The following is a 27,903-nucleotide window of genomic DNA, read 5'->3' on the forward strand; positions in this document are numbered from 1 at the left end:
TTTGTGATAATGGTTTTGCTTCTACATCATTGAAATTTTCAAATTGGGCTTTTGAATATGGTATAACCCTTAAGTTTTCATCGAATTATTATCCTTAGGGTAATGGGTTAGCCGAATCTACAAATAAGAATTTGCTAAGTGTGATCGAGAAGTTGCTAAAGAGAAATCCAAAAGATTGGCACACACAATTGAGATTCGCCCTTTGGGCAGATGGAACGAGTGAAGAATTCATTGGGGACTTCCCCATATTTTCTAGTAAATGGCCAAGAGCATGTCTTCCCAGTACAACTGAGAATTCCGACATTGAGATTTATCCAAGATTACATGGAAGGCGAAAATAGAGTGCAAACAAGATTGACACAATTGTGAATTCAGAAGAGAGACATGGCATTATAGAATTTCGCCAAACACCAGGGCGTAGTTAAGAGATGGTTTGACAGACAAGCACGGGTAAAAGCCTTTAGAATTTCTAACCTAGTGCTGTATTGGGACAAAGCCCACAAGAGAAGGGAAGATCATGACAAATTTGACAAACTATGGAAAGGCCCCTATCAGATTGCTAAGATATCGGGAGAAAATGCATTCAAGCTGTGTACCTTAACTGGTGAGGATGTTCCGTTGCCCAGTCAATGGACAATTCCTCAAGCATTACTTCCAACCTTAGGTTTCTTCTGAAGCCTACCCCTTGTATCATAGTTAGAATAGGTTTGCTTTTGGTTTGCCTTAGTTTAGGTCTACGTTCAAGTTTTGCTTAGGTTTAGGTTGGCTTGCTCTGAGGGATATCCACGTGTGATGTGCGAGTTGTTGTTAAGACACACTCTGCATTTCATCGAGTTTTATTCGGTCCATTTCTTGAATGATACCTCATGAAGTTCTTTTGAATTGGAAATTATTTTTGTATAGCATATCATAGGTTGAATCCGTATTTGATGGGATTGGAAAACTTTTATTGTATCTTGATGCTGGCACCATTTGATTATTATATTTTACACATTAATTTTATCCGAGTTCTCGTAATTTTTCAGGTGAAACTGAGGCTAGTGAAAAATCTTATATCCTGCTTCAGTGCCACTGTAATTCTCGAACCCTAGTAAGCTTCATTGCTTACAAGCCAAAGGAATTGACGAAATATGAGAAATGCATGAAAAGAAAATATCATCAAGAAAAGAAAAAAGGAAAAGAAATGCAAAGAATGAAATATCTAAATTGGCTAATGGGAACATGAGAGTAACTCCATCGGGGTTATAGACGCCTAACCGGCAGTGGAGCAATATTTGTGAGATTACAGCGATAACCTCGTCAAGGCTATAGATGTCTGACTGGCAGTGACGCTCTATCCAGGTTGCTTTTGGAGTATGGACAACTCACGTAGCTAGTCCCTTTGGATCCTCTCACTTTAAAATAATCTTGTGAAGGTAATCAACGCAATTGAACACACATGGGTAATCAGTGACTAAGTATCTTGATACAATTTTGGATTCCATCCTTTCAAATGTGTTTTCTAACTTTTTGCTATGTTATGCAAGGATTAATTGAAGGTTCTGGGAGTCGGATTGAGCTTTGTTCTTGAAATGTTCAGGAACATTTCTTCCGTGGAGTCACCAGATGTTGTGACCTTTTCACACATCGCCCCATCACAAACAGAGACACCCTCTTTTCTGCTTTCTACGTTGGTTAGTTTAGGGTTTTGGCAGCATAGTGGACAATTTTTTACGTTCTGTGTCCAAGTTTCGAAGTTTTGATCATGCCTAAGTGTCATTAGGGTTTTTGAAGTTATAGGATCAAGTGTGCAAAAGGTTGATATTTTAATGGTCCTAATTTTGTCTAAGTGTAAGTCCTTTGAGCGTTAACGTGTTTTTCAACGTCCTCGTCAGTGATTTTTAAGTGCCTAGGTGTTTTAGGACCTTTAGGAGTTGTTTTCTTGCTCCGAGGACGTTATTCAAGTTGATTTTGCGCTTTATCCCGATAGGTTTCCTTGTGTTTCGCTCAAATTTTGGTGAATTTGCCTAAGTGCCGATGCATTTTATTGAAAATTCTAAGTGTTCCGGTGATTTTGAGTGGTTAAAATGTTAAATTCCTGATGAAAATCCACATTCTAAGGGTCAAAATGTCAAAATTCCTGATGGAAGGTGCTTTTCCCCCACATTTCTGATGACCCATGGATTTCTCCTACTCAAAATCCTGACTAGTGGTGAATTTCCACTGAATTCCTGATGGACCTATTTTTCCCCCACTCGTTATCCAAACATGGGGCGATTTTCCACCAGGATGCTCAAAATTTGACTAAGTGTGGGATTTCTTCCTGACAACCCACGATTTTCCACCAGGACTACAGATGACTTTAATGAGGACTAAAATGATGATTCCTGATGCCTATCGATTTTCCACCAGGACTTTTATGATGAGATTTTAAGGATTTTTGTGTGGATTGTGATTCCAGACCTTAGGCGAATTTCCACAAGTGATGATTTTAATGATTTTGGGTTCAAATAATTGTCCAGACAAGGGTCGATTTTCCCCCAAGGTGATTTTTTGTACTAAGTGGCAAATTTGAATTGGAACTTCTACTCCAGACACAGATCAATTTTCCCCTAGAGTATTTTGTGCAAGTTAATGAAATTTTTTATTGGGATTTTATCCCAACATGGGGCAAGGATATTTTAATGATTTTTATTGGGATTTTTATCCCAATTAAAATCGATTTTCCCCTTAATGGTCATTTTGATTCAAATTTTGAAATATTTTAATAAAGTGACCCAAATTTAATTTTTACAAATGTTGACGATTATTAATAAAATAAAAACAATTAATAAATGATTTGCAATAAAAACTAAATGATTTTTGCCTTCTAGAAGCAAATCAATTTTCCCCAGGCAAGTACAAGTACAAATGTTTTATCCCACATTGCTTTTGTGGTGGAAGCTCAAGGTGAAAAAATGTTTAAAAGAGAGAGGCCAGTAATATAATATTATTATATTTGCCAAGTGTGTTGCTGACTTAGGCGATTTTTCTCCAACTGAAGAATTTTGGTGAAGTATCAAGTTAACACCATTGGGCTGAAGATTGTTTTCATTGCTTATTTCCCTTCATTTCCAGCCTTGGGCGATTTGTTTGGCTGCCATCGGAGGAGCTTATTTGCAGATTTTTCATACTTAGCGATTTTTTGCTAGGGTGGCGCCATTCCTCTTAGCTGGGCGATTTTTATTTGGGGGTCATTTCCCTCCATTTTGGGGTGCATTTCTTCACCATTTGTGGCGCCATAGCTGGGAGATTGCTGATACACATTTTTAGACCTGATATTTGCCTCCATTGTTGAGATTTTCTACCTCCATTGTGGGCTGGAACTTGGAAGTACATTTTTCAGACTTCCATTTTTCCCAGCTAAATTCCACCTAAGGTGATTTTGTGTAGAGGTTGTTTGGAGGTGTTTTCAGTGAGTTTTCAGAGCTTCCAAGTGCTGTTGCAGGTTGAGACGCCATTGTTACACGCTGTCCTCGGAAAAAATACCATTTCTAGCCACTTTCCTACCTTGGCGATTTTACTTAGAGCTTATTCCTTTGACTTTTCGTGATCATTTTCAAGGCTTTTATCACTTTGCAAGGTGCTGGTAAGTCTGAAACACGTTATTTTCAGACTTGTCCTCAGAAAAGTTTATTTTACCAGCCATACTTACAAACCCAGAATTGATTGTTTTCACCATGGGAAAGTTATTTTCATCAAGACTTTGCATTTTATGTGATTGCAACATGTTTTTAGAGACTAATTTATAGAGTTGCAGGTTGTTTTCAGACTTGCTGGCAGCCATTTTTGACCTCGGAAGGGTGTTCTCGGACATCTTTTGTGTAAAAACACCATCTTTCACACCTTTCCTAGTTCAATTCCCGATCTGGTATACTCCTTTGCACTCTAATTTTGATAAAATTTCTAAGTATAAGGAGGTGTCTTCAAACTTTGTTAAGTCTGAAAATTCATGATTTTAGTGAATTTCATGAGGGTTTCATACCCCAATCTTGTCATATTTACTTTCTATTCATTGAGAATTTGGATAAATTTCCTGATTTCAATTCTTAAAATTGTTTAATCATTAGGAAATCAGAATTTGTTATCAGGAATAATTTTCGAGGTTGCTAACTTCCAACCTCATACAGGTGCAATGTTGAAGTCAACAATTAGCATCCGGAAGGAACAACAAAGGATTGTTGAGACGAGATTCTATCCAAAATCCAAGATGTCATCCAGATGGAAGGAGATTACAGACACGAACATGCATTTCCTGAACATGGACCAAATGCAGCAACGGAAGCCAGATTCCTTCCCTAGCTTATGTAGACATTATGATGAGTGGCATTTATCAAGCCGTTGGATTCCCGCAATCCATACAGTGCAGCAAGATAATCCTGGAGTGTGCATGATGTTATGATCCTTGCTCCCGAATGATCAAGACTCCTAAGGGTGTCATCATTGCCTACCTTACTGAGGATGCGATTGCTGAGGTGTTTGGAATTCCATGTGGAGCAGACATGAAAGATAGAACCAAAGATGAATATGAAGAAAGATATAAGAAGAAGATGGATGCATGCAAGACCGTAGTGAACAAGGAGTGGATGATCGATCCTAGGACTCATCATTCCAAGGCTCCCAAGACACTCATGTGCACAAGCTTCAAAGAGGAATATAGCGACTTGGTATTCCTGCTTAACCGAGTGATGGGGATGACACACGCTGCAATATATGATGAATGGATGTTCTATTTCATCCAGGATTGTCTGAAAGGAACGTTGATCAATTGGTCGAAAATCATAAGTGACAATCTGGATTTTCAACAAAGGAATGTGGAGAGATCCAGGTCATTCGCCATGACTTCCTACCTGGTGTATCTACTTGCACGATCTGTTACCTATAAAGGATTGATATGCAGAGGTGAAGTCAGGAATGGACAAGGGCAATTTAGAAGTTATGAATGCTATCCACAGCTGAACATGTATCGAATTGAAGATTATAAGAGAGTGAATGATGCACTCACTAAGTACATAACATGAATGTTGCAAGGCGGAATCCATAAGAGGTTGTCCAAGGAGGCAACAAAGTTAATAGAGAAATATGGATCGTGGTACATACAGTTTGCCACTTTCACATACCTAAGGATTCATGGATTTTAATCCGAACCTTACAGGCTTCCTAGGTATCCAACAGAAAGAAAGATATTACTTGAGGTGGTGAGACAGCTTTCGAAGTTTGATTCTATCCAGAAGGACAAACATAGAACAGAGATGACATTTCCTATTTCAATAGAGAAGACATTGGAGGTTTGCCAATCCACCGCAACAGCTAGCACAGCAATTGAAGAGCTTGCATTCTATCGATTTGCAACATACAAGAGAAGAGAAAGATTTGATCTGGATAAGAAAGTTGGAAGGATCAAGAGAGATAAGTTCATCCACAAGGCAGACATAGAGGATTATTGGGCCAACCTGATGAACAAGCAAGCAGTGAAAAGAAGAATGTGGTCCAAAATGTCTATGGATTTCATGAGGAAGTGTGGACTTTTCCTCATTCCTGATCAAATATTAGATGATAAGGATCATATGCATCCACAAAATGAGAATGAAATGAATAAGGCAATTCTATTGCCTAATTGGTCAAAACTAGAAGAGACAGATTTGAATGTGTTGATGAGAGAGGTCTTGAGTTTCTCCTGAGGATGGGTAGATTGTCAGATGAATAAGTTAGTTGACATGGGTGTTATCTTCACTTATGAAAAGATGAAACAGGAGGAATCCGCTTCTGAAGATGATCAAAGAACTGTCAGCAACATAAGGATTCATGCGGATGAGGAGAGTCAAGCTCCTTAACGAAGGAACAACACGCTGGGAGAAGTCAAGGCTAGAGGGAAGAATATTGATGAGGTCAAGAAGAAGAAGCAAAAGACTATCATTCCTTCACCTCCCCTCAATGTCTCATCAATCAAGGAAGTTGAAGTGCCAGAACTAAACAAGGAGTTTGAACAATGTTCCAACACATTGATATTACTAGAGAATGTTCAAGATTTACATAATGAGTATGATGATCAGCCAGGATCTCCTACTGTCCTTTTGGAGGTTAGTTTGGGGAAGAATGTATATGATTTGACTAGGAATAATCCTAATGATGATGATGATGTTATCTCGACATTGAGAGAGCTTGATCGAGAGATGTGTCTCGATGATGGTATGGAGATGGCCGCTATTCCTGATTGACTGATGAGGAGTATGGAGAAAGGTAAGAAGATGGTAGAGGCACAGCCAATTGATGACATTGATAACTACTTAGCTAGGAGCAACAAGAAGAAAGAACCTAAGAAAGTTGAGATTTTGTCACATATAGCTAGAGATGAGACAAGAATGTGGATTGCACAGGTGGCTATACATATTGGAGATGTGACGATGGACATTGCTACTCCCATGGATTTCCAAATTACTTCAGTTGCCCTTGGCCGCACTACAAAAGAACAGGAATTTTAGGATGTTGGTGATACCCTCAAGGCAATCAGTGTAAGATTGGACCAGGAGATAGAGAAGAGAGAGAAGTATGAAGAAGAGAATATCAGACTTAGAGAGTATATTGCAGGGATAAGGCGTGAGAAACCCACCCTTATTTCCCTTATTGCAGATGATCATGGACTACATACACATTATGAGGCAGCGAGAGATACACTCTCGGAAGTGGAGAAATGGATTGAGGATACGAAGAGGCAAGCGGATAATTTCCTTACTCATTTTGTCTAGACTTTTGACAAGACAACAAGGCTCATATTCAGGATACAGTATTTGGAGGGAGTTTGAGAAGAATCCCGACCTATTCAGGAGAAGACTATTCCACACCTCAGAGCTTTGAAGAGGATTCCTATGTCCACATTGATCAGAGAGAATATTGTGCAGAATGGAGATAGATACGATTTCCATGGCTGGTATTGTTCATTGGCCATGAAGAAATTCACTTATGCGAGTGCACAACAGAGTTGTGCAGAGATGGAAGGATCAATTCATGATATTCAGTTGAAGATCCTTGCCTCAATCGAGGAATTATTGGGAGTTGATGTTAGTGAAGCCAATGGGTTACACTTAGCAAAATTGAGGGACAAAATGAAGTTCATGTACTTCACACAGTTGGACTCTTTGATGAAGAGTCGGATAGATGACTTGGTCTCTTTGTTGATTCATGTCCATAATTCGCAGAAGCTTATGCCAGATTGGGAGAACACATTGGATGCTTGCTCGGATGCTTTGAACGTGATTGATTTACAGCAGGATGCCTTACACAGCATTTCCATGGAGGAATTAGATTCTGTATTAGCTAGATTCTTGGAGTATGTTGTAAGAGAGAGAGAGATGCAGGGTGGAATCTTCTAGAAGATTCCCTATTTGATGACTAGGTATCTTCTCATTGGGCCATATGTTGGTGGCTCCATTTTTTATGTAAACCCTAATTATGGCAACTTTAGGGCTTTGTTGACATGATCTTAGCCCTTGATTTTGTTTGAATCTTGGCCATCCATTTTGTTTGAGACTCTATATAAGTCTCATTGCCTCTCATTTGTAAGGGAGAGATTTTTGAGAATTGTTGGTCGATGCTGCAGATTTGAATATAAATCATTGTTTGACTTGATGGTGACTTTTGTCTAAGTGTTGTCTTGCATTCAAGGTTCTCGATTCCTCCAAGTTAATTTAGAATTTGCTTTCAATGTTTGTTAGATTGGATGAAAGAATTGTTGAATGTATTTGTGTGGAATCCATTTATCCATACCACTAACCTCTTGTTGATTGTAAGTGCGCCTTGCATGGTCAACTGGAAATTTATGCAAACTTAACTTCAATTATTATACGTCCATTGCTATGCATGAACTTGGATGGTATCAATGTCTGATGATAGTAATTTGAAAATCTATGAAATATACCTTAGATGATTGCACTAAGCTCGTGTCAAATCTATTCGACTTGATGGTGAGGCCTTGCCTAGTTCGATTCCACTGAATTTGTTCATCACTTCTTGCATTCTAAGTTTTAGAATACAATTCCTAAACCCTATTCCTTTTTCCCCCTTTTTTTAGAAAGTCTTGTTAGAATTAAGTCAAGAACTTCATTGCCAAATCCTAAGTTATCAGCACACCCATTCCATATTCATGATATATATAGTTGATTCGAACAATTATGTAAGTCCCAAAGTGAAAACAGCAATTCACATCAACCATTGAGTTACCCACTCGTCAAAACCTGACTATAGAAACCTTGGAATCACTTTAGTTGATCTTACCCTTAGCATCTGAGGTGATTTTGTTCAAGGGAGGGTAAAGTACTTTGGTATTTTATTTTGATGCTTGCATGTGCATAAAACACACATCAACAAGTTGTACTTTTGGCATCATAAAACATGTTAAAATGTTTCTTTTTATTAAAAAAAAACTTCCTCTAAGTGGTTTGACCCATTGAGCATCTAATTCCTCATTAAAAAATAGCCATATTATTAAGTTATAACTTCTAGGGAAATGTGCCAAGGGGCCACTTTATTATAATATAAAGTGATTATATTATTTCACTTTATTATTATTTATTTAATCCAGCTTAGGACATATTTCAATATTTCCTAATTTATTCATAAAATGCTCAAATGAGCTCAAAACTAAAAACTGCTTGTAGCCACCTGACTATGAAGGAAGCTTGAACCTCATAGGCCAACTGGTAGTTCTCCCCTAAAATCTAGGGATGCTCCTAAAAAGTAGGAAACTGACCCTGTCAACCTGAAACTGAACCCCAATGGTCCTCCTCTGCTATGTGTACCTCTAGAAGGTTTGTCAATGAATTGGGAGTTCCTCCTAAAAAATAGGAGATGCACTCAAAGTCTCCAAAACGTTCTCAGAGGTCTCCAGATGCCCCCTAGACCACTTCCAACCAATCCCTAAAAAATAGGGATCCCTCCTAAATTTTAGGAAACTGTTGTCGACTGCTCCAAACTGCTTGCCTGAAAGGCTCATGCATGACTCTCTAAGCCCTTGAGTTGGTTCCCTCCACGCTCTGCTGGCCTACAGGAACCATAATAGACCAACCCTGCTAGAAATGTTGTCACTAAGGAAGGGCAAAAATTGGAGAGCACACAATTATACTAACAAGGGGGGTGGGGGTGCAGGTGAATTAGTATAATAAAAATCTTTTAATTTTCAAACATTGTTTAGTCACAAGAAAAATAATTCAAAACCTTAAACAACCACAAATTGAAGATCTAGAAAGTAAGAACACAAAAGAACACACAATTTACATGGGAACCCTTGCAAGCGAAAACCACGACAAAATATTGCTTTTGTATTAGAAACTTCTTATGATCTTTCTAGGCACCAACCCAAAGGTGACACAAATCCCATTTAGATGATTCAGAGACAGCAACCCACTGGAAACACCAATCCCCCCATCACAAATGGGGACCCCCTCTTTTGCTTTCAATTTTAGGTTTTAGATAGGTTTGGCAGTAGTCAAATCCTTTAAATTGAGTGAGGTTGAGTTGATTTGCTCCTCAACACCTTGGCTATGGACGACATATGATGATCATTTCATTTGATCATCATCATCAGAGATAGAGACAATGAATGAAAGTATGAATATAATCATCAGAGATTGAGATGATAGATGCTAGACCAAGGCTTAAACTGCATGGGAAGGCTTTGATAATGATGAAGGACCCTCTGAATTGGGAAGGTGAGTGCTACTACTCATGAAATTAAGCAAGTTTGAGTCACTATCAGTGACCCCCCCAAAACCCCACCTTGCCTTAGCTCTCAGTCAATGCCCCCTCAAAAGTCCGACCTCTTTCAATCAATGGGGTAGGAAAAGTCCGATCTCTTTCTCTCACAATCGGTGACCTCTTGAAAGTCCAATCTAGATGAAGGAGCCCTTTTGCTTAGCGAGATAAACATTTCTAAGGGTAAATGCTTGATGTTTGATAAGATTGAAGTGATTGAGCAAGCAAAGCTAGCATCTTTTGTTCGTTGTCAGTGAAAGGTGAAAACCCCAATCACTTTCAATCAATGACCCCTCAGAACCACGACCTTTCTCAGTTAGTGCTCTATCAAATCCACAACCCCCTAAGATGACTGTCAATGCTAGGTGAAATCTCCACCCAAGGATTGAAGAAGATGTTTAAGTCAATGATCATGTTAATGGTGAAGGGAAGATTAATTCAAAGCATCAAGTATGATAAGGAAAAGATCAAGGCGGATCATTGAGAAGTTTGAAGGCATTGTCAGTGCCTCCCGAGAAGTCCAATCATTCTCAGTAGATGCCCCTTAGAAACCCCGACCACATTTAGTCAATGCCCTCTCCAAAGTTCGGTCTTTTAGTCTCTCGGTCGCTGCCCCTTTGAAAGTCCGACCTTTTCCAATCAGTGACTAGGCAAAAACCCGACCCCTCACAATCAATGCCTAGGCAAAAGTCCGACCACTTTTGGTTGATGCCCAAGTGAAAGTCCGAACTTCTTGTGCTTGTCAAAAATCAAAATGAGGAAGAGGTATGTTTATGCTTAAAAAAGGGGCCCGCCTAGGAAGTTAAAGTTTTTATTCAAAATTTGAAAAGGTAATACAAGTCGGCTTTTTGTCTTGAAATCATCAAATGCAAAACATTAAATGAATGGAAGCAAGTCGGCTGCCTAATTCAATCAAAAGACATACCATTCGATCTCTATAAAGATAGGGTTGATCATTTCATTTGATCAATCAATGATCCTATTCTTCATATGCAGCGATCCTATATTATCAAGTGGCAGCGATCCCATTCAAGCAAGGCGAACTCATTCAAGACTCAGTGAATCCTCCATTTGCAAAGCAAATTATCATCCAAGGATGGTGAATTTGTTATTGCAAGCAGCAATCTTATCTTCATTCCAGAAAGGCGGATTCATCTTCAAGGGTTAGCAAATTCATAATTGCAGATCAGCGATCCTGCAGTGTCAAAAGAAGTGAATTCACCATCAATAATCAGCGAAAACATCAATATTTGCCATCACTATAACAGCGAAAGCTCATTGACACAAAGGTAATTTTGCCAAATTGAAGACAAATTTGAAGCTACCAGGCTGTTTAGAACTTGATCAGGTTATCTTTGATCATTTTGATTGAAATCAGACTTTAGAATAGTGCTGGTACAGCTTCAGGTTTATGATTTTAAAGAGGTTCCAGTCATGGAATACTTCTTTTATCATGTTTTGATCATCTAGCATGCTTTAATGCACAATTCATTATCAATAGATGATTATTTTCAGATTTTGATAGTCTAGGGTTTATATTTACGCCTAGGGTTTTAGCAATTCATCATGATTTTAATGATTCCATTAGTTTTTTAAGGAGGAATTGCTAACCTAAATACAATTTAGATGTTGTAGACAATAAGGTTATATCAAAACCCTAACTTAGATGCCTCTTTCAAGTAGAATATGGCAGCCCCGAAGATATGAGCAATTTCAAGGCAAACCCTCATCAAGGAGGACTCAAGAGGAGTGATGCCCAAATCAAAGATCACATCATTTTGGAGCAATGTAGGAGACACTAGTCTTGGTCAAATCGACATTAAGAAGTTTCAAGGTCCCTTATACACAAGCAAGCCATCCGGATTCTCAAAGAAGATGATCAAGAGTGGGATTGTAAATGCAGCATATTTCCTTCCGACCATCCAATGCAATGAATTGATAGTTGAATGTGCCAGATACTACAATGCCAACACCAAAACAATAGTGGCACCTGATGGTAGAGTACTTGCTTACCTATCCGAGACAGCCATCGGCGAAGCCTTCCACAACTAGGATCACAAAGGCATGGTCTACAGGAGCAAAGGAGCGCAAGGAATCTATGATGATGATCTTGACAGATGCCTAAGCATAATCAATAAGTATTGGGTATTAAAAAACAGACCCAGCATATCAAAGGTACCTAGCAGGTTGCACAAAATTGATTTCAAAGAAGAATTTGGCAATTTGATGTCTCTACTCAACCGAGTTAAAAGAAGTCGTCAAGCATATCAATTTGAGAATTGGATGTTCTACTTTATAAAAACAATATCAAGTAGAAGAGAAAAGATCAAGTGGGCAAGAATCATAAGCAACAACCTCGACATACAGTTGAAGAGGCTTCAGCGCACCAAGACATTCTGCATGAGTTCATACCTCATATCTTCACTACCCAAAGCTCATGAATATGCAAGACTAACGTACAGAGGTCTAGTTGGAATGGGAGTTGGAGAGATGAGAGCATGTGAATCCTACACCCAGCTACACTACCCTAGCAAGACACATTACAGGAGGATGAATGATGCTTTCACCATGCACTTGACAAGAACATTGCAAGGCGACATGCATCAAAGACTATCTCCACAAGCAAAAGAGTTAGTAAAGAAATTTGGCGTTTGGTATATCCAATTTCCCAAGTTCACCTATATAAGAATTAAGGATGCTCTTGTCCACCCTACATGCTACCATGCTATCCTATCGACAAGATTATATTGCTTGAGTTGGTGAGACAATTGACCACATATGATAAAGTTATAATGCAAATTCTAGGTTTTAGAAGATCTTTTAATTGTTTAGACAGACAAACTTCAGTAATCACTATGCTCCTATCAACATTCTCTCGCTCTCTCTATCTCACTCACTTTATCTGCCCCGAATTTTAGACCTATCTATCTCCCTATCACTCTTCCTCTATCTCCCTCTCTACCACACTCCATCTCACTCTCTCCTCTATCCCCCAAGATCTAGACCTATCTCTCTACCCCTCTTTTTCTCACCCTTAGACCCTGGCGAGGGGTGCTACTCTCAACCTAATTTTAATTTGCAGATGCTTGGTGCAAAGCTGGGGTGGAAATACCCCACATCTCAAAAAAATTTGCCCTCAAAATCTTATGTCAACCTTGTAGTTCATCCAATTGTGAGCACAATTGGAGCTTGTTTGAAGCAATCCACACGAAGAAGAGGAGCAAGTTAGCGCAGAAACGCCTCAATGACCTTGTCTTCGTGCAACATAATCTTCGATAGCGCGTAAGGAAGGTAGAGGAATTAGAAGGTGGTCCAATTGACTCGGATGATATAGATCCTTACAGTGATTGGACATCACAGGAGCAACCTCCATTGTTTTTCGAGGATGACATCACTGATTTGAAGAGGCAAACTATGGAGGAGAGGGGGGTGGATTTGGTTTCACACTGGATGACATTGAGGAGGAAGAGGATGAGGATGAGTCATTGCCAGTGCCAGAAGCAGGTGGAGACATAGCTTCATCCAAGATGGAGGATGAGCTAGCCATACCGAGCAAGGAGGCATAGTCACGCCCACTGTAGACTTCTAGGACTAGACCCTCTAGTTCTACCTCTCCCCTAGTTTTTGCTAGAGCTGGGAAGAGGAAGTTGTAATTGTAATGATGTATTTACTTTTGGTTTTACAAAAACTATTTACTATTTTGCTTCCAGGCTTCCAGCCATCAGCATTCCTCATGAGGATGCGATTTTGTAGACACTTTGCATTTAAATATATCTAGAATCAGCTTGTTTCTTTTGTGTTCTCATTTATTGACTCATTGGATGCATCTTCTCATTAAATTTTGCAAAAAAAATGCATTTTTAATTAAATTTAAGCATGTTTCTAAGTTGCCGAGTTTTCGCCGAGTTTTTCCGAGTTTTTCCCAAGTTTTTTTTTTCAGGCCTTGACGAGTTTTGCCAAGTGGCGAGTAGTTCATCTATGGTTCAAACTACTAATATTTCATTGGTGGTGAACTATCTTGCGTATTCAACTGAACTCATTTTAGCCAAGCTTAACTTCAATTACTACTTCATCATTGATATGCTTCATCTTGATGGTATCTATGTTTGTGGTAGTGATTTGAAAATCATTAGCTATCCCTAAAAGATCACACTAGCTTTGTGAAGATGATTGTTGTATGTCAAAGCAAAGCTTAGTTGACCTCACTTGAAGTTGTCCATCACTCTTGCATTCTTAGTGTTAGCATAACATTCCTAAACCTTATCTCTTTTTCACTTTTTTTTATCAAAAGATAATTAGTAGTAGTAGGAAAGAGCTATACTGCAACATCATTCGTAACAATAGCATTCTTTCTGATAAAGATTTTCATCTCTTCAAGAACAACTACATGAGTCCTCTTCGAGGAGCAGCAAAACACATCAAACCATTGAAGCTATCCAACACGTCAAGACTTGACATTGTAAATCTTGGAGTCGTCTCAAGTGATCCTTGTACTCAACATTTGAGAAGTCTGTGTTCAAGAGAGGATAGAGTATTCAATACTTTATTCTGTGAACAATAGTGCTAAAAACACACATGAACACAACCCAACTTAGGGCTCACTACTTCAAGGGATCATACCTCATTGAAATTAAAATTTATATGCATTTTTGGTATCCATACATGACTCGACCCAAGAGAGGAGTCAGCCATAACAAAAAATAATTATTCTGCAATTTGAACTCAGCAATAGACATACAATTAAACTCCTCCTTGCCGATAACAAGAAGATCATAGTGCCATAAATTTGGCCCAACCTGTTCTCTATTTAATACACCATGAAATGTTCTTTGACATCAATGACAACAATTTCCAACAATCCCCCCCTTATCATTGATGGCAACCCTATAAAGAAATAATCTAGGAATGCAATAGAAACAAAACTTCTCCGCTTGACTGAATGCTTACTCTACTCCTCCCCATTTGACATCGATGGCAAAGGCTTCAAAGGGTTAAGAGATAAGACAATGAATAGCTCCCCCTGAACACATGCTTCCTTGAAAATATTAATGAGTAGGTGAGAATGATATCGCTCCAAATTTCTACCTTGGATACTCAAAAGTCTCTTTTGGAAAAGGCCTCGTGAACATGTCTGCAATTTGTTCCTTTGTAGCAACGAACTCCAACTTCACTTGCTGATCAACAACCTCCTCTCTTAAGAAATGGTATTTGATTGGAATAAGCATTGTCATGGAGAACATAACCAGATTCTTTGAAAAATTTATTGCACTTATATTCTCACAAAATATAAAGATGGGATGCTCACACTCAACCTTAATATCCTTCAATGTTGGTTTCATCCAAAGAACCTATGTGCAACAGATTGCTGCTGCAAAGTATTTGTTGGTATTTTGGTATGGTTTTGTCATTGATGTCAACACCTACTAAACCTTACCAACTCTAGCACTTTGGAGAATCAGCAACATTCACCGGCAAGCAAATGACTTATGCACAGTCACCGGTATCTGGTCACCGGCAGGATATAATGATCACCGGCACTTGGAATGGCATGGAAAACACTTGGTTATGTTGAAGACATCGTTTGGACACTTTGTCTTGGAAAATCATTTATTAGCAATTTAGCATATTCGTATTTGCATATTTGCTATTACTGGCAAATAGGTTCAGGTTATACACCGGCAGGTTTATCTTTTCCAGATCAGCATGGCACGCTATGGAGATGACTTATTATTGGTGTAAATACATTAAGCCGACATGTTGAATCGGTTATTGCATCGGGCATTAATTTATTTGTAAATTGATATTATTGTAATCTCTTAGAGCCGACCTACTAAAATTGGTCCTAGGTTATGATATAAATGTAAGATCTTATTTGTAAGATCGGATGTTGAATGCGAAAAAGGATTGTGTGAAGGTATATGTGAGATTAAGCAGAGCTATACACGCAGACATCATTTGAAGGTGAAGCAAGGTTTTTGTGAAAGCATATTAGAACTACACCGGTACTGAATCCAGCATATGAAGATGCTATTTTGAGCAGTACATCCTTATTGGATTTAACCATCCAATTGTAGTCAGTGTGACTCCTATTTTGTGTTTGAGCAGTGAGCTCTAGGCGCTTGGCCTTTCTGCATGTGCAGACCCCATTTGTATACACTTACTATCTGCAGTAATATCATCTAATTGTGGGTAAAGTTTCCCACCGTGGTTTTTCCCCTTACAGGGTTTCCGAATACAAATATTGGTGTTAAGTGTTATGGATGACTTTGTCTTTTTGTTTCATGCATTAATCTTTACCGGTATTGCAATTATCTGATAAAACTGTCCACCGGTATAAAAGACTGGTTCACCGGTATTAAGCAGTAAGTTGGTTAAGTTGTTTTTGTTTTAAATTTATTTGACAACCGATTCACCCCCCCCACCCCCCCTCTCAGTTGTCTCCGGGACCTAACGGTATTCCATCTCTGTTGTAGAAAAAGAAACTAAAGCATGTTTCTTACAAGACTGTTACCAAGGAAGAATACAAAACAGTGCAGAAGATCCCCTCATATCCATTACCTAGACTTTCAAGCGTAGGCCAGATATGTTGGGTAAAGGAACTCTCCACTAATATCGTGTTCTATTTCAATAAATAATTGATCAAAAATCTGATAGTGAGGCCATATCCAACTCACCAAACCCAGTGGTTTAATGCAATTGGGGATCTCAAATGTTGTAAGCTAGTTTTTATTCAACTGGGGGATTAGTATATTGTGCACATGTCAGGTGTTGTTGACAGTGTTGATAATACAGGTATGGTCTGCTGGAATGGATTGATCATGACTGTGTGTTTATGTGTTTGGCTACTGTAATGGATGCACACAATCTTCATTTCATTTTCTATTATATTTATCATCAATCTGTAAACTGCAACTTTCAATATTACCTACAGCTTGCCATTACAGTTATATGAATATAAAAGCTAGATTTAGAAGCAATCATTTCAGTTGTAGTAGACGTAATCAGTACACTTATTCAATACTAGGTACTGTTTTCAGTAGATTGCTTGTCAGGATTACATGAATTTACAGTATTTCAGCTATTTAAACTTTCATGACTGATGGAGATCTGGATTGTGGCAGATATCCAGATGGACCAGCACGATCCTTGATATCCACTTACATTTAGTTTTGCATTCTAACCTCATATAGATTGACACAGACAGCAAAACAAATAGATTCCACATTCCTTACATGCAAGTATTCATATAACTTCATAGATGCCTTATTTGCCTCTTCCACATAGTCCCTGTTAGAAGACACCATTTCAAAAAATATATATATTACATGCATGTTAGTATCCATATTTTGAGGTTAAGTGAATTTAAACCATTTGAACAAACAAACAGCAGATAGTTTTTGACAACTTACTTGTCAGGATGTGTGTTTCTGCAGAGTTCTGCAGAATCTACAACTGTGCATATCTGTAATAAACAACGAACTTCAATTTATGATAAAATTGCTAAGACACAATACAACAAAAACCTATTCATGTGCAACCATAAGAAATAAACTATGATTATAATAAAATAACTATCATATTACATCCACTACAATTACTGCTAAACACAAAAAAAGTGAATCACCTGAAAAAACAAAGCAATCCCAAAAATGATAAATACCTTGCGTTCAAAATCTACTATGCTACAACTTATTCCTTCAGATGCCAAAACAAAGAATAGGATTAAGCACTTGGATTACTAACACTCCACACTGAAGCCTACCGTATCTGAGATCTCATCCATAGCATGAATTGTTTCTGCGGATGGGGGCAGATCTTTGATGCGAGCTATCAATTCCTCTGATCTGACATAAATCACAGATAATTTAAAATCTCAGTCAAGTTCAGAGTCACTTCTCTATGGCACACAACCCCTAGTAGTTTAGACAAGAAAGTACATAAAATTAATTTTATCTGCGCCAAGACTATGAAGACAAAATTGAATTGCTTTGCAACATGAACTAACAATTGTTCACCATTATCTCAAATGCCTTTCAGTTCTTGAAAAACTGAAATCAAAGCTCGTAACTACATCTGTAGTATTAAAACAAATATCTGTAGTATTCAGGTCTGATGTTACAAAAATGACTTTGCATATTTTTGATGAATCTCTTGCTATACCTCTGGTTCCTAATCATAGAGGTAAGAGAAAGAAGAGAAGCTCTCTCGTCCCTACTGATGACATTCGTAATGTTGATCCTGTCTTAAGTGCTCCTGCTCAAAAGCTTAAGATCAGTAAAGGTAATACCTCTGAACAAATTCTGCTTTCCTTGAAAGAGGACGTTACTGGGTTCCCTTCTAAGGTCAAAGGTGTGCCTCTAAAAACCATTAAAATCAAATCTGTTACTGCTGACTTAAACATTGGTGCAGCCCTTGTTCCTTGAGACTACTCTGAAAAGCAGGCTGCAAATTTTAAGGAGGACATTCAAAGATTGTTGCGGGGGGAGGAGGAAATATGCCAGGCACACAAAAATAACTCATTTCAATGTTGTTAGTGGTGGAAGGAATCCCGTTACTAAGGGTGCTGATCAAGAGGATGATATCGATGTTAAAGAAATTGAATCTGACTCTATCCCTTCATATAACTCCAAAAACATTAAGATGACTCTTTCGAGGAAGAGTTGGAGCTTGAATTCCCCCAATGTTGACTCTAAGGATCTAATGCATGATTCCCCTGTTAATGAGGAAAATGAGGATGTGTATTAGTCTCTCATTAAAGAATATTAAGTTAATGAGGACAACAGCATGGATAAAGTTCACAGCTGCAATAATTGTAAGGAAAAATTAACTGAGATGGATGACAGGTTGAATACTTTCCACAATAGGATGAGAAAGTTTGAAGATACTACTGATAAGATTCACAACTGTGAGGTTTGCAATGAAAAGTGGATAGAGATGCATGACAAGATAAACATTTTCTAAAACAAGTTGCAGAGGATTGAAGAGGTTTTGAATGAGATTGTGAATGTTGATGATGATATGATGAGACATGCTGCTACTGATATTGTAATTTTGCAGATAGAGCTCAAGAAATGGAAGATAAAACTAGTTCTAATATTAAAAAAATTGATATGCAGGTAGATACTGCAACTACTTTGTGAGAAGGTATATTGAAAGCCGTGTGTAAGGATTGGAGAGACCTTATTGCTTGTCATGGAGTGTAACTTTCTCCTTTCATCTATTGGTGCCGTTTTTAGTACTCTGTTTTGTGCTGCTTTGTGTTGCGCTGTCTGGTCTGGTGCCCTTCTAACAGCCAATGGTTCTCTGTTATAGTTGCTGTTGTTCCTTTCTGTCCTGTTTTCTGTTTAAGGGACTGCTTTTTATCTTTGTTCTTATGTAAGGTGCTGGGACCCTTTTCCCTGTTTAATTAATCAAAAAACATTTGACAATCAACATTGAATTATCAATTCTCAGCTCTGTCATCAGTTCTACATTTGATTTTGTATATTTTGTACAAATTGTAGCTGCACCCAGCAATACCAATCCCACAAAAAAAAAATCTGCACAATGCTGAACCCAAACCATAACAGGAACTGAAAACATAGGTATTATGGTAATTTATTATTCCATAAATTGCGAATACAGATTATAACATCGTTATAACTGACTTCACTTATAAATGTTACTGTAAATTAAGAACTGTACTTAAAATGAGCTTAAACATAAAATCCAAATGCTTATTAAACTTTAAAGTGTTGAGAATGAATATAGTAATTGTATATGAAACAAAATGACAAGGTATACAGCATAAACATTATCACACAACAAGAGGGACACAACAAGAAACCCAAGGTGGGAAAATTCCAACTTGCAGTTGTGCCTCTATATGTTAAGTGAAACAGTAAGATTACAATAAAATTGCTCATGTTGGAACCTCCAAGAACATTGTGGAACTATGATATCATTTTACAGTACTTAATCAGCTTACCTTTATACATATCCTCCGCTCAGCTGGAAAAGTCAATGCAAGAGCCCAATGTATACTTACGCATATACTGGATAATTAGAATAGATCAACATAGAAGACCCTAATTGACATTTCATCTTAACAACTGCAACGTGAAATCCCATGCCTTCCGTGTTGGACACAATGGATCACTAGGAGGGGGGTGACTCAGTGATTTAAACACTTCTTTTCTAATCAGGGATATACCGGTACAATATAAAACAAAAAGAGTGCTGACTAGTAAACCAAACAATACAAACTAAGTCTGTGAAAGGATTTGCTATAAAATCAATATAACTCATACACAAGAATGCGTCACACAACACCAGATCTACGAGGAAAACCCAATGTGGGAAAAACCTCGGTGAGAATAGCTGTTGGAGATCTTCTGCTCCAATCCAACCTCACAATGAAAATAATCTGATTACAATTTCAGAACACCAACCCAAGGAGCACCAACCCCTGATTTATGAACACCGACTCAAAGGAGCACCAACCCCTGAACAATTTATAGGCTACAACCTAAAGGAGCTACAACCCCTGCACTAACCACCTACTTAATGAAGACAATATGAAAATTCAAACATATAAGTAAATTCCCTATTGCAAATGAAGTTTCGCAACCCTCCAATATTCTGCTCTACCGGTTTCAATCTTACCGGTCTGTGAAACCTCCACACACACTGCAACACTGCCTTTATGCTGGTCCTTACTCTGTTGAGACGTCTCTCCCTTTGACGGTTGGATTCACTTCACACTTGCCCACCCTTTGCCAAGTTCTGTCTCTGCCAGTTTGTTCTCTGTCGGTTCGTTCTCTGCCGATTTGCACACACCTTACCGGTTTCTCCTTCAACTCACAGTCACTTAAGATTTTTCTTGTTTTTCACTTAGCCAATCTTTTCTGCCTTGCTTTCATTCGCCAGCATCATCACATATCATTTAGCAGCAACAACCTCATCGATTTAGACTTGTATATTTATAAACAAGTCTTCCAGCCAAAAACCAATTCAAACTTCAAGCGGTTAGGGTTTCTTTCCTTCGACCAAATCTGTATCCAATCTAATTCGATCTGCCTTGGATCGCTCACCTGCTTTGGGGAGATGCATCTGTACATGTTTTTATTCATCCAATGCATGTTTGCCAAAAATAGCAAACTTCACCCTACTTTACGGCCTTGATCTTTGTCGACCTCATTTCACCCAGTTGTTTCTAACTGAAGGTCAATCTGCATTCGGACTTCGTACCTCAATCACAGAGCCAGCAACTGCCTGATCATTCTCTGTCGTCCTTTCTTCCTTGAGTCGCATCAGTCTGTCATCAACCCTTGATTTGCGGTTTTATCATTTATTGACCACCTGCTACACACACAACCATGTCAATGAACATTTCATCAACCTCTGCATGTTTTCCACCTCACCTCCACGGAGGACACATCAGCATATATTCAGCTCACCAACATAGGGTCGGTTCAAACTTAAACAATCGGGAAACCCTTCTACCGATAGAACCTTACCAGTATGACCAACACACTGATCAATCACTCTTACCGGCAACACATCATACTAACAATTCATCTTGCCTTCCATTATGTCTTCATGCCATTCGTTCTGTGCAGCTCACCAGGTGCTGTTGTGATTCATCTAACATTCCACCTCTTTATCACAAACAAACAGCCAACCTTCATACCGATTTATGCGTTAGCGGTTATCATACTTACTGGTTATCACTCAAGCGTGCCAAAACACTCATGTATCTCACCTCATACCGATGATAACATCTGTCAACTGAGAACATCCTTTTCTTCTTTATGTCGGTTCAATCTTCTTCATACCGGTTGACACACTCTACCGGTAACCTGCAATACCGATTGACATCAATGACAACTCAATGCCAACAATCTCCCCCTTTGGCATTGATGTCAACACACTCCTGCATCTGTTTCTCTCCCCCTTTGACAGCAATGGCAAAGGGAACCTTAGTCTGACACCAAACAAACTATTATACTCCAACCATTCTGTACCAGTTTCTCTCCAATCTTATTACAACTCATGCCTTCAACCGGTAGGACACATTCTCCCCCTGTGTCCATGCTTCATGGTTCAAGAGTCATAAGATAATAACAATTGTTAACTCCCCCTGAACCATACATCTCCCTACACATTTAAGTGTTGTCAGATGGTGGGACAACTCCCATCTTTTGTCTCAAGTACTCAAATGTACCCAAAGGAAGTGGCTTGGTAAATATGTCAGCAATCTGCTTACTAGTTGGAACATATTCTACTATAACCTCCTTGTCTACTATCTTCTCCCTCAAGAAGTGATACTTGATTGCAATGTGTTTTGTTCTTGAGTGCATTATTGGATTCTTGGAGATGTTGATTGCACTTGAGTTATCACACCGGATTGGAATAGGTTCCGGTATCTCCACTTGTATGTCCTTCAGTGTCTGCTTCATCCACAGTACCTGTGAACAGCATGTAGCGACGGCTATATACTCTGCCTCAGCAGTAGATAATGACACTGAATCTTGCTTCTTGTTGTGCCATGATACTAACCGGTCTCCTAAGTAGAAAGCACCTCCACTTGTACTCTTTCGATCATCAATACATCCTGCCCAATCTGCATTAGTATAAGCCTACAAAGTGAAGTCTCCTTTCTTTGGATACCACAGGCCATAACTGATTATTCCTTGCAGGTACCTGAAGATTCTCCTGACTGCATTTAAGTGAGAATGTTTAGGGGCAGCTTGGAATCTTGCAACCATGACAGACTACCAATCATAGACCTATACAGTGTCTGCTCTACTTCCGGTGACACATCTAGTTTGCTCAATTTACAACCGGTAACCATGGGAGTACTTACCGGTTTGTTGTCCTCCATTTGAAACTTTTTCAACATGTCTTTAACATACTTGGTTTGTGAGATGAAGATTCATTTCTCCTGCTGTGAGATCTGCAAACCAAGAAAATAGGACAACTCACCTAGCATGGACATCTCGAATTTTGTCTTCATTTGATCTGCAAATTCTTTGCACATGATGTCCTTGTCTCCACCAAAGATAATGTCATCCACATATACAACAACTATAATCATATGATCTCCATTTACCTTGATATACAAGTTGTTGTTTGCATTCCCTTTCCGGAATCCTTGCTCTTTCAAGTATTTGTCTAACCAGGAATACCATGCTCTAGGAGCTTGCTTCAAACCATACAAGGCTTTCTTCAACCGGCATACAAAATTCTCATCATCATGTAATAGGTATCCTTCTGGTTGTTCCATATACACTTCTTCAAGATTACCATTCAGAAATGAAGATTTGACATCCATTTGGTAAACCTTGTGTCCTTTATAGGCAGAGAAAGCTAAAAACATTCTTATTGCCTCTAACCTAGCAACTAGTGCAAAGGTTTTTTTCAAAGTCAATACCTTCCACTTGAGCATACCCTTTGCAAACTAACCTTGCTTTATGTCGGATTATCTTGCCTTCTTCATTCATTTTGTTCCATTTTGTTCCGGTAGACCCGCTTGGTACCTATGACATTCTTGTCTGCCGGTCTAGGAACAAGTTCCCAAGTTTGATTTTTCTCAATTTGTTTCAACTCTTCATCCATGGCATCTACCCACTTTTCACTTTTGCTAGCTTCATCAAAAGTTTTGGGATCAAGTTTTGTCATGAGGCAGAAATTTACCTACTCATCATTCCGGGCTAGTCTCCTTCTGGTCTACACACCTTCATTTTTATCTCCTATGATCTATTCTTTCGGATGGTTCTTCTGCACATACCGGTTGGGGTTCTTGTTCGGTGCTTCTTCTACTGGTCCATTATCAGATTGTTCTTCACACTCAATATCCAAATCATCAATGTAGGGTGTCGGTGCAGATTTTGTCCTATGTAGGTCTTCATCTATTCTCACATTTATACTATCAACCATTTTTCTTAATCTCTTGTTGTAGCATTTGTAGGCTTTGCTATTGGTTGAATAATCCAAGAAGATTCCTTCATCACTCCGAGAATCAAAACTTCCTAATCCATCAGCATCTCTTTTGATGAAACACTTACTTCCAAACACTCTAAAATACTTGAGTGATGGTTTCCGGTCATACCATAACTCATAAGGAGTCATTCTACTGTTCACTCTTAACTATACCCGGTTTAATGTGTAGACAGCAGTATGAACTGCTTCCTTCCAGTATGTATCCGGTATGTTGGCCTCATTCAACATTGTTCTAGCCATCTCCTTCACTGTCCTATTCTTCCTTTTTGCCACGCCATTTTGTTGTGGTGTTCTTGCTGTTGAATACTGTCTCTAGATCCCATGTCTCTCACAATAGTCAATGAACTCATTTGAAGAATATTCTCCACCTCGGTCTGATCTTAAGCACTTTAACTGGTATCCACTGTCATTTTCAACCATTCTTCTGAAAATCTTGAATCTTTCAAATGCCTATGATTTGTCATGCAAAAATGTTACCCAAGTCATCCTTGAGTAGTCATCAATGAATAGCATGAAGTATCTCTCACCGGTCAGAGCCCTTGTCCTTGTTGGTCCACATAAATCTGTATGTACTAATTCCAGAGGTCTTGAGTTATTGTACTCTTTTGTTTTGCAACTTAATTTGGTTTGCTTGCCTCTGATGCATTCATCACAAAAAGGACTTGCCGGTTTACTTATTTGTGGGATATTTCTTACATACCGGTTCTTGCTTATCTTCACCAGATTATCAAAGTTCACATGGCCTAATCTCCAGTGCCACAACCAACTTTCATCAACCTGTCCCATCATGAATTGAGACTCATAGCATTCCTTCAGATTGTAAACATTACCATCTGTCATTTTTCCTTGTGCCACAACCTGACTGGTACTCTGTTTGCTTATCTGACAACCGGTAGAGTCAAATGTGAACTTGTACCCTTTGTCACATATCTGACTTACACTCAGTAGATTATGCTTTAGTCCTTCCACATAGTACACATCATGAGCCTTGAGCTTTCCATCAATATTCAATGTACCACGGCCCTTAATCTTGATAGAGGAGTTGTCACCAAACCAGACAAAACCACCATTCCAATCATCAAGCTTGATAAACTTTTTCTTGTCTTCGGTCATGTGATTTGAGCAATCACTATCTACTACCCATAGATTCCTCCTTTCAGCATATAGAGCAGTCTGCACAATCAAGCTTGACTCTATCTTGTTCTTCTCCTTCTCTACCCAAAACTATTTCTCTTCTATTTTTTGATTTTGTCTCTTTCTTTTGATCCTGTACAGTTTTCTTTTGCTCATCAGTTCTCAGTTTACAATGCCTTGCTATGTGACCAAAATTTTGACACATAACATTTCACATTAGCATTGAAAGATGTATTCAAGGCATTTTTGTAGGATAAATGCACATTTCTCCTACACTCATAACTCTTATGACCAAACTCATTACAATTATAACATGTGACATTTGTATTTTGTAATGCAGCAAATGAGTTTCTACTTTCAAAATTGGGGCTTACATTCATCTTCCTACAAGCTGCCATTCTATGACCGAACTTATTACACCAGTGACAATAACCATGAAAATTTAGAACATATCGGTTAGGTTGCCTTGATCCTGCAAACGACTGCCTCATTGGGGGTCTTCCTTTCATGCTGCTGACTTTGGTGAATCCTTCATGATTTTGCATGTCGGTACATTGAGTGTGGCTTCTGGTTCATTGATTATGTATACCGGTTTGTATGGCGGTTTCTAACAGCATTTGCATATGTCTTCTTACCGGTATCCTTGCTTACCATGAATGTCTTCTTCTCTTCACCTTCATTTGTAGAAGTGAACTGTATCTCCTTACCGGATGTGTCTCTGCTGTTTGAACTTTGTCCTTCTTCAAATCCTAAGCCACCAATATCCTTTGAGGACTTTTGCTTGCTCAACATTTTATCAAGGGCCTTTGTGCTGCCTCCATACTTGCTTCTCATTATCAGTTCATTCTTGCTCTTCTCTAATTCCTTCCGGAGATTAACAATTTCTTCTTACAGGTTTTGTTGCTCCTTCTCCTTTTCACTCAAGCCGGTACTAGTAGCTTCACAGATCCTCTTGGCCTCTTCCAACTGAAGTTTTAATTTTGCAATTGTTTTCTTGGATCCTTCAAGAGATTTCTCCACCACCTCTTGTTCTTCAACTGCGGCCTTTTTCACCTTCTTCAAATCTCTTCTTGTTTTCTTCAGCTCTTCCAAGGCATTGATGAGTTCTACTTCAAGATCTACTTCTCCTTCTTGCCCTTCTTCTTCTTCTTCTTTTTCTGCTATAGGGATCTCTTGAGGCATAAAAAGATTTGCTCTGACTTCATCTTCACTACAGCAGTCATCTAAGCCACTCTCATCATCTGTGGTGTCTTTTTCATGTGTGTAAAGATTGCTCTACTTCCGGTTGTCTCTTCTACCATGTCGGTAGATGTTCTTCTTCCTGTCTTTACCGAATAACCTGCTACCACTTGATTTACCATCTTCATCCTTATCACCATAGGGACATTTGGCAGCAAAATGTCCAATCTTTCCACAATTGAAACATTTCAAGGGCAGCTTGCCTTTGTATTTATTGGAACCCCTCTTGGGTCTTCTGACAAAGTTTGCCATGATATCATCAAAATCTTCACCGGTTCCATCCTGAGCAGACTCTTCTTTTCCTTTCCTTGATGTTTTGAATGCAGCTTCTTTCTTCACAGCCTCTATACCGGCAGTCCTCATCTCATAAGCAGTTAGGGAACCATATAGCTCATCCATCGTAAAGGTTTTCAGATGTTTTGCTTCTTCTATTGCTGAAACCTTTGTATCATACTTAGATGTGAGAGATCTAAGTACTTTCTTCACTACCACCTCATCTTTTATTTCTTCTCCAAGCCCTCTAATGGTGTTAGTTGTTTCATCGATCCTTTGGAGATAGTCAGCAATCTTCTCTTCATCTCTCATCTTCAAACCCTCAAGTTGTGCTCTCAATGTCTGTAACTTGGCTTCCTTGACTTTAGCATTGCCTTCAAATATTTTCTGCAACTTATCCCAAGTTTCTTTGGCAGATGAGCAGTGCATGACCTTAACAAACTCATTATCAGATAACCCACTAAGAATGGCATTTTTAGCTTTAGCATTGTTCTCATATTCCTTCTTAGCATCTGGATCAGTAGGGGGATTATTAGAGACTTGTTGTGCATTGCACACACTCCCTGTCGCCGACAGGGTCCCCCTCTTTTGGTTTTCAACCTCCGTCCTGCTGAGTTCTACAAGGCGAGTTTAACGCTTAAGGTTCAAAACTTGCAGAATGTCCATTTTCGCAAAAATTGCCTAAACTAAGCTAAGTGTCAAAAGCCTTGCAAAATGTCTATTTTCGCCAAAATTGGCAAGTGCACGATAAACTTAAAAAGATAAAACTTTGCAAAAATCATTGAAATGCTAAATTTCGACAATATAGGGAAAAATGTTAGAGTTAAAACTTTGCGAAAATCATTGAAATGCTGAATTTCAGCAATATAGGGGAAAATGTTAAAAAGTTAAAACTTTGCGAAAGTGGTCAAAATGCCGAACTTCGGCGTTAAACATGTAAAATGCAAAAGCGTTTAAAGACTCTGAAATCTCGCTCAACTCCAACTTCGGCGATAAACGGTAAATTGCCAAAATATCGAAGGTTTGCAAAAGTTCATTCTTCCCGAAATTCGCACCAAGAAGGAAAACGCGAAACTTTGAAAGTTCACAAAGGAGCACTAAAGGCCGAATTTCGGCGAATAGGGGTTAAACACGAGAAGGTTGAAGTTCGCGAAGGAGCTTCATTTCGCCCAACTTTTGGCGCAGAGGTAAAACGCCCGCAAATCGCCAAGTGTTCAGGAGGTTGCGAGAGGAAGTTAGGAGTTTTACAATTTGAAATTTGCAGACCCTTCTGACGCTGAAGTTGCGAAGTTGAGCCTAGGCGGTGTTTTAGGGTTTGCGCGTGTTTCCCCAGCCCAAAAATTGGGCAGTTTGAAAATCACGTGAGTTGAGTTAAAAGGGCATTTTCCAAGTTTTTAAAAAAAAACAACCCTGTACCGAGTTTGTGCAAGGCCCTTTTAACCCGAAGTTTGGGGAAACCACGGGATTGACACCTTGTTTGCCAGGTAAGCTCATTTTGTCTCCGTTGAA

The 27,903-nt window shown here is 38.8% G+C and overlaps 1 protein-coding gene across 1 annotated transcript in view; it reads right to left on the bottom strand.

Annotated features, from left to right (window-relative positions):
- LOC131027784 (mitochondrial intermediate peptidase, mitochondrial) overlaps positions 1–27,903 on the bottom strand; it is a 200,883-nt gene that overhangs the window by 163,875 nt on the left and 9,105 nt on the right. The window contains exons 2-4 of the mRNA XM_057957872.2: positions 17,528–17,609; positions 17,175–17,227; positions 16,998–17,052 (exon numbers count right to left, since the gene is read on the bottom strand). Of these exons, the coding sequence (XP_057813855.2) occupies positions 16,998–17,052; positions 17,175–17,227; positions 17,528–17,609 (190 nt within the window). The remainder of the gene's footprint in view (positions 1–16,997; positions 17,053–17,174; positions 17,228–17,527; positions 17,610–27,903) is intronic.

This window comes from Cryptomeria japonica, chromosome 4 (genome assembly GCF_030272615.1).
Source record: "Cryptomeria japonica chromosome 4, Sugi_1.0, whole genome shotgun sequence".
NCBI lineage: Eukaryota > Viridiplantae > Streptophyta > Pinopsida > Cupressales > Cupressaceae > Cryptomeria > Cryptomeria japonica.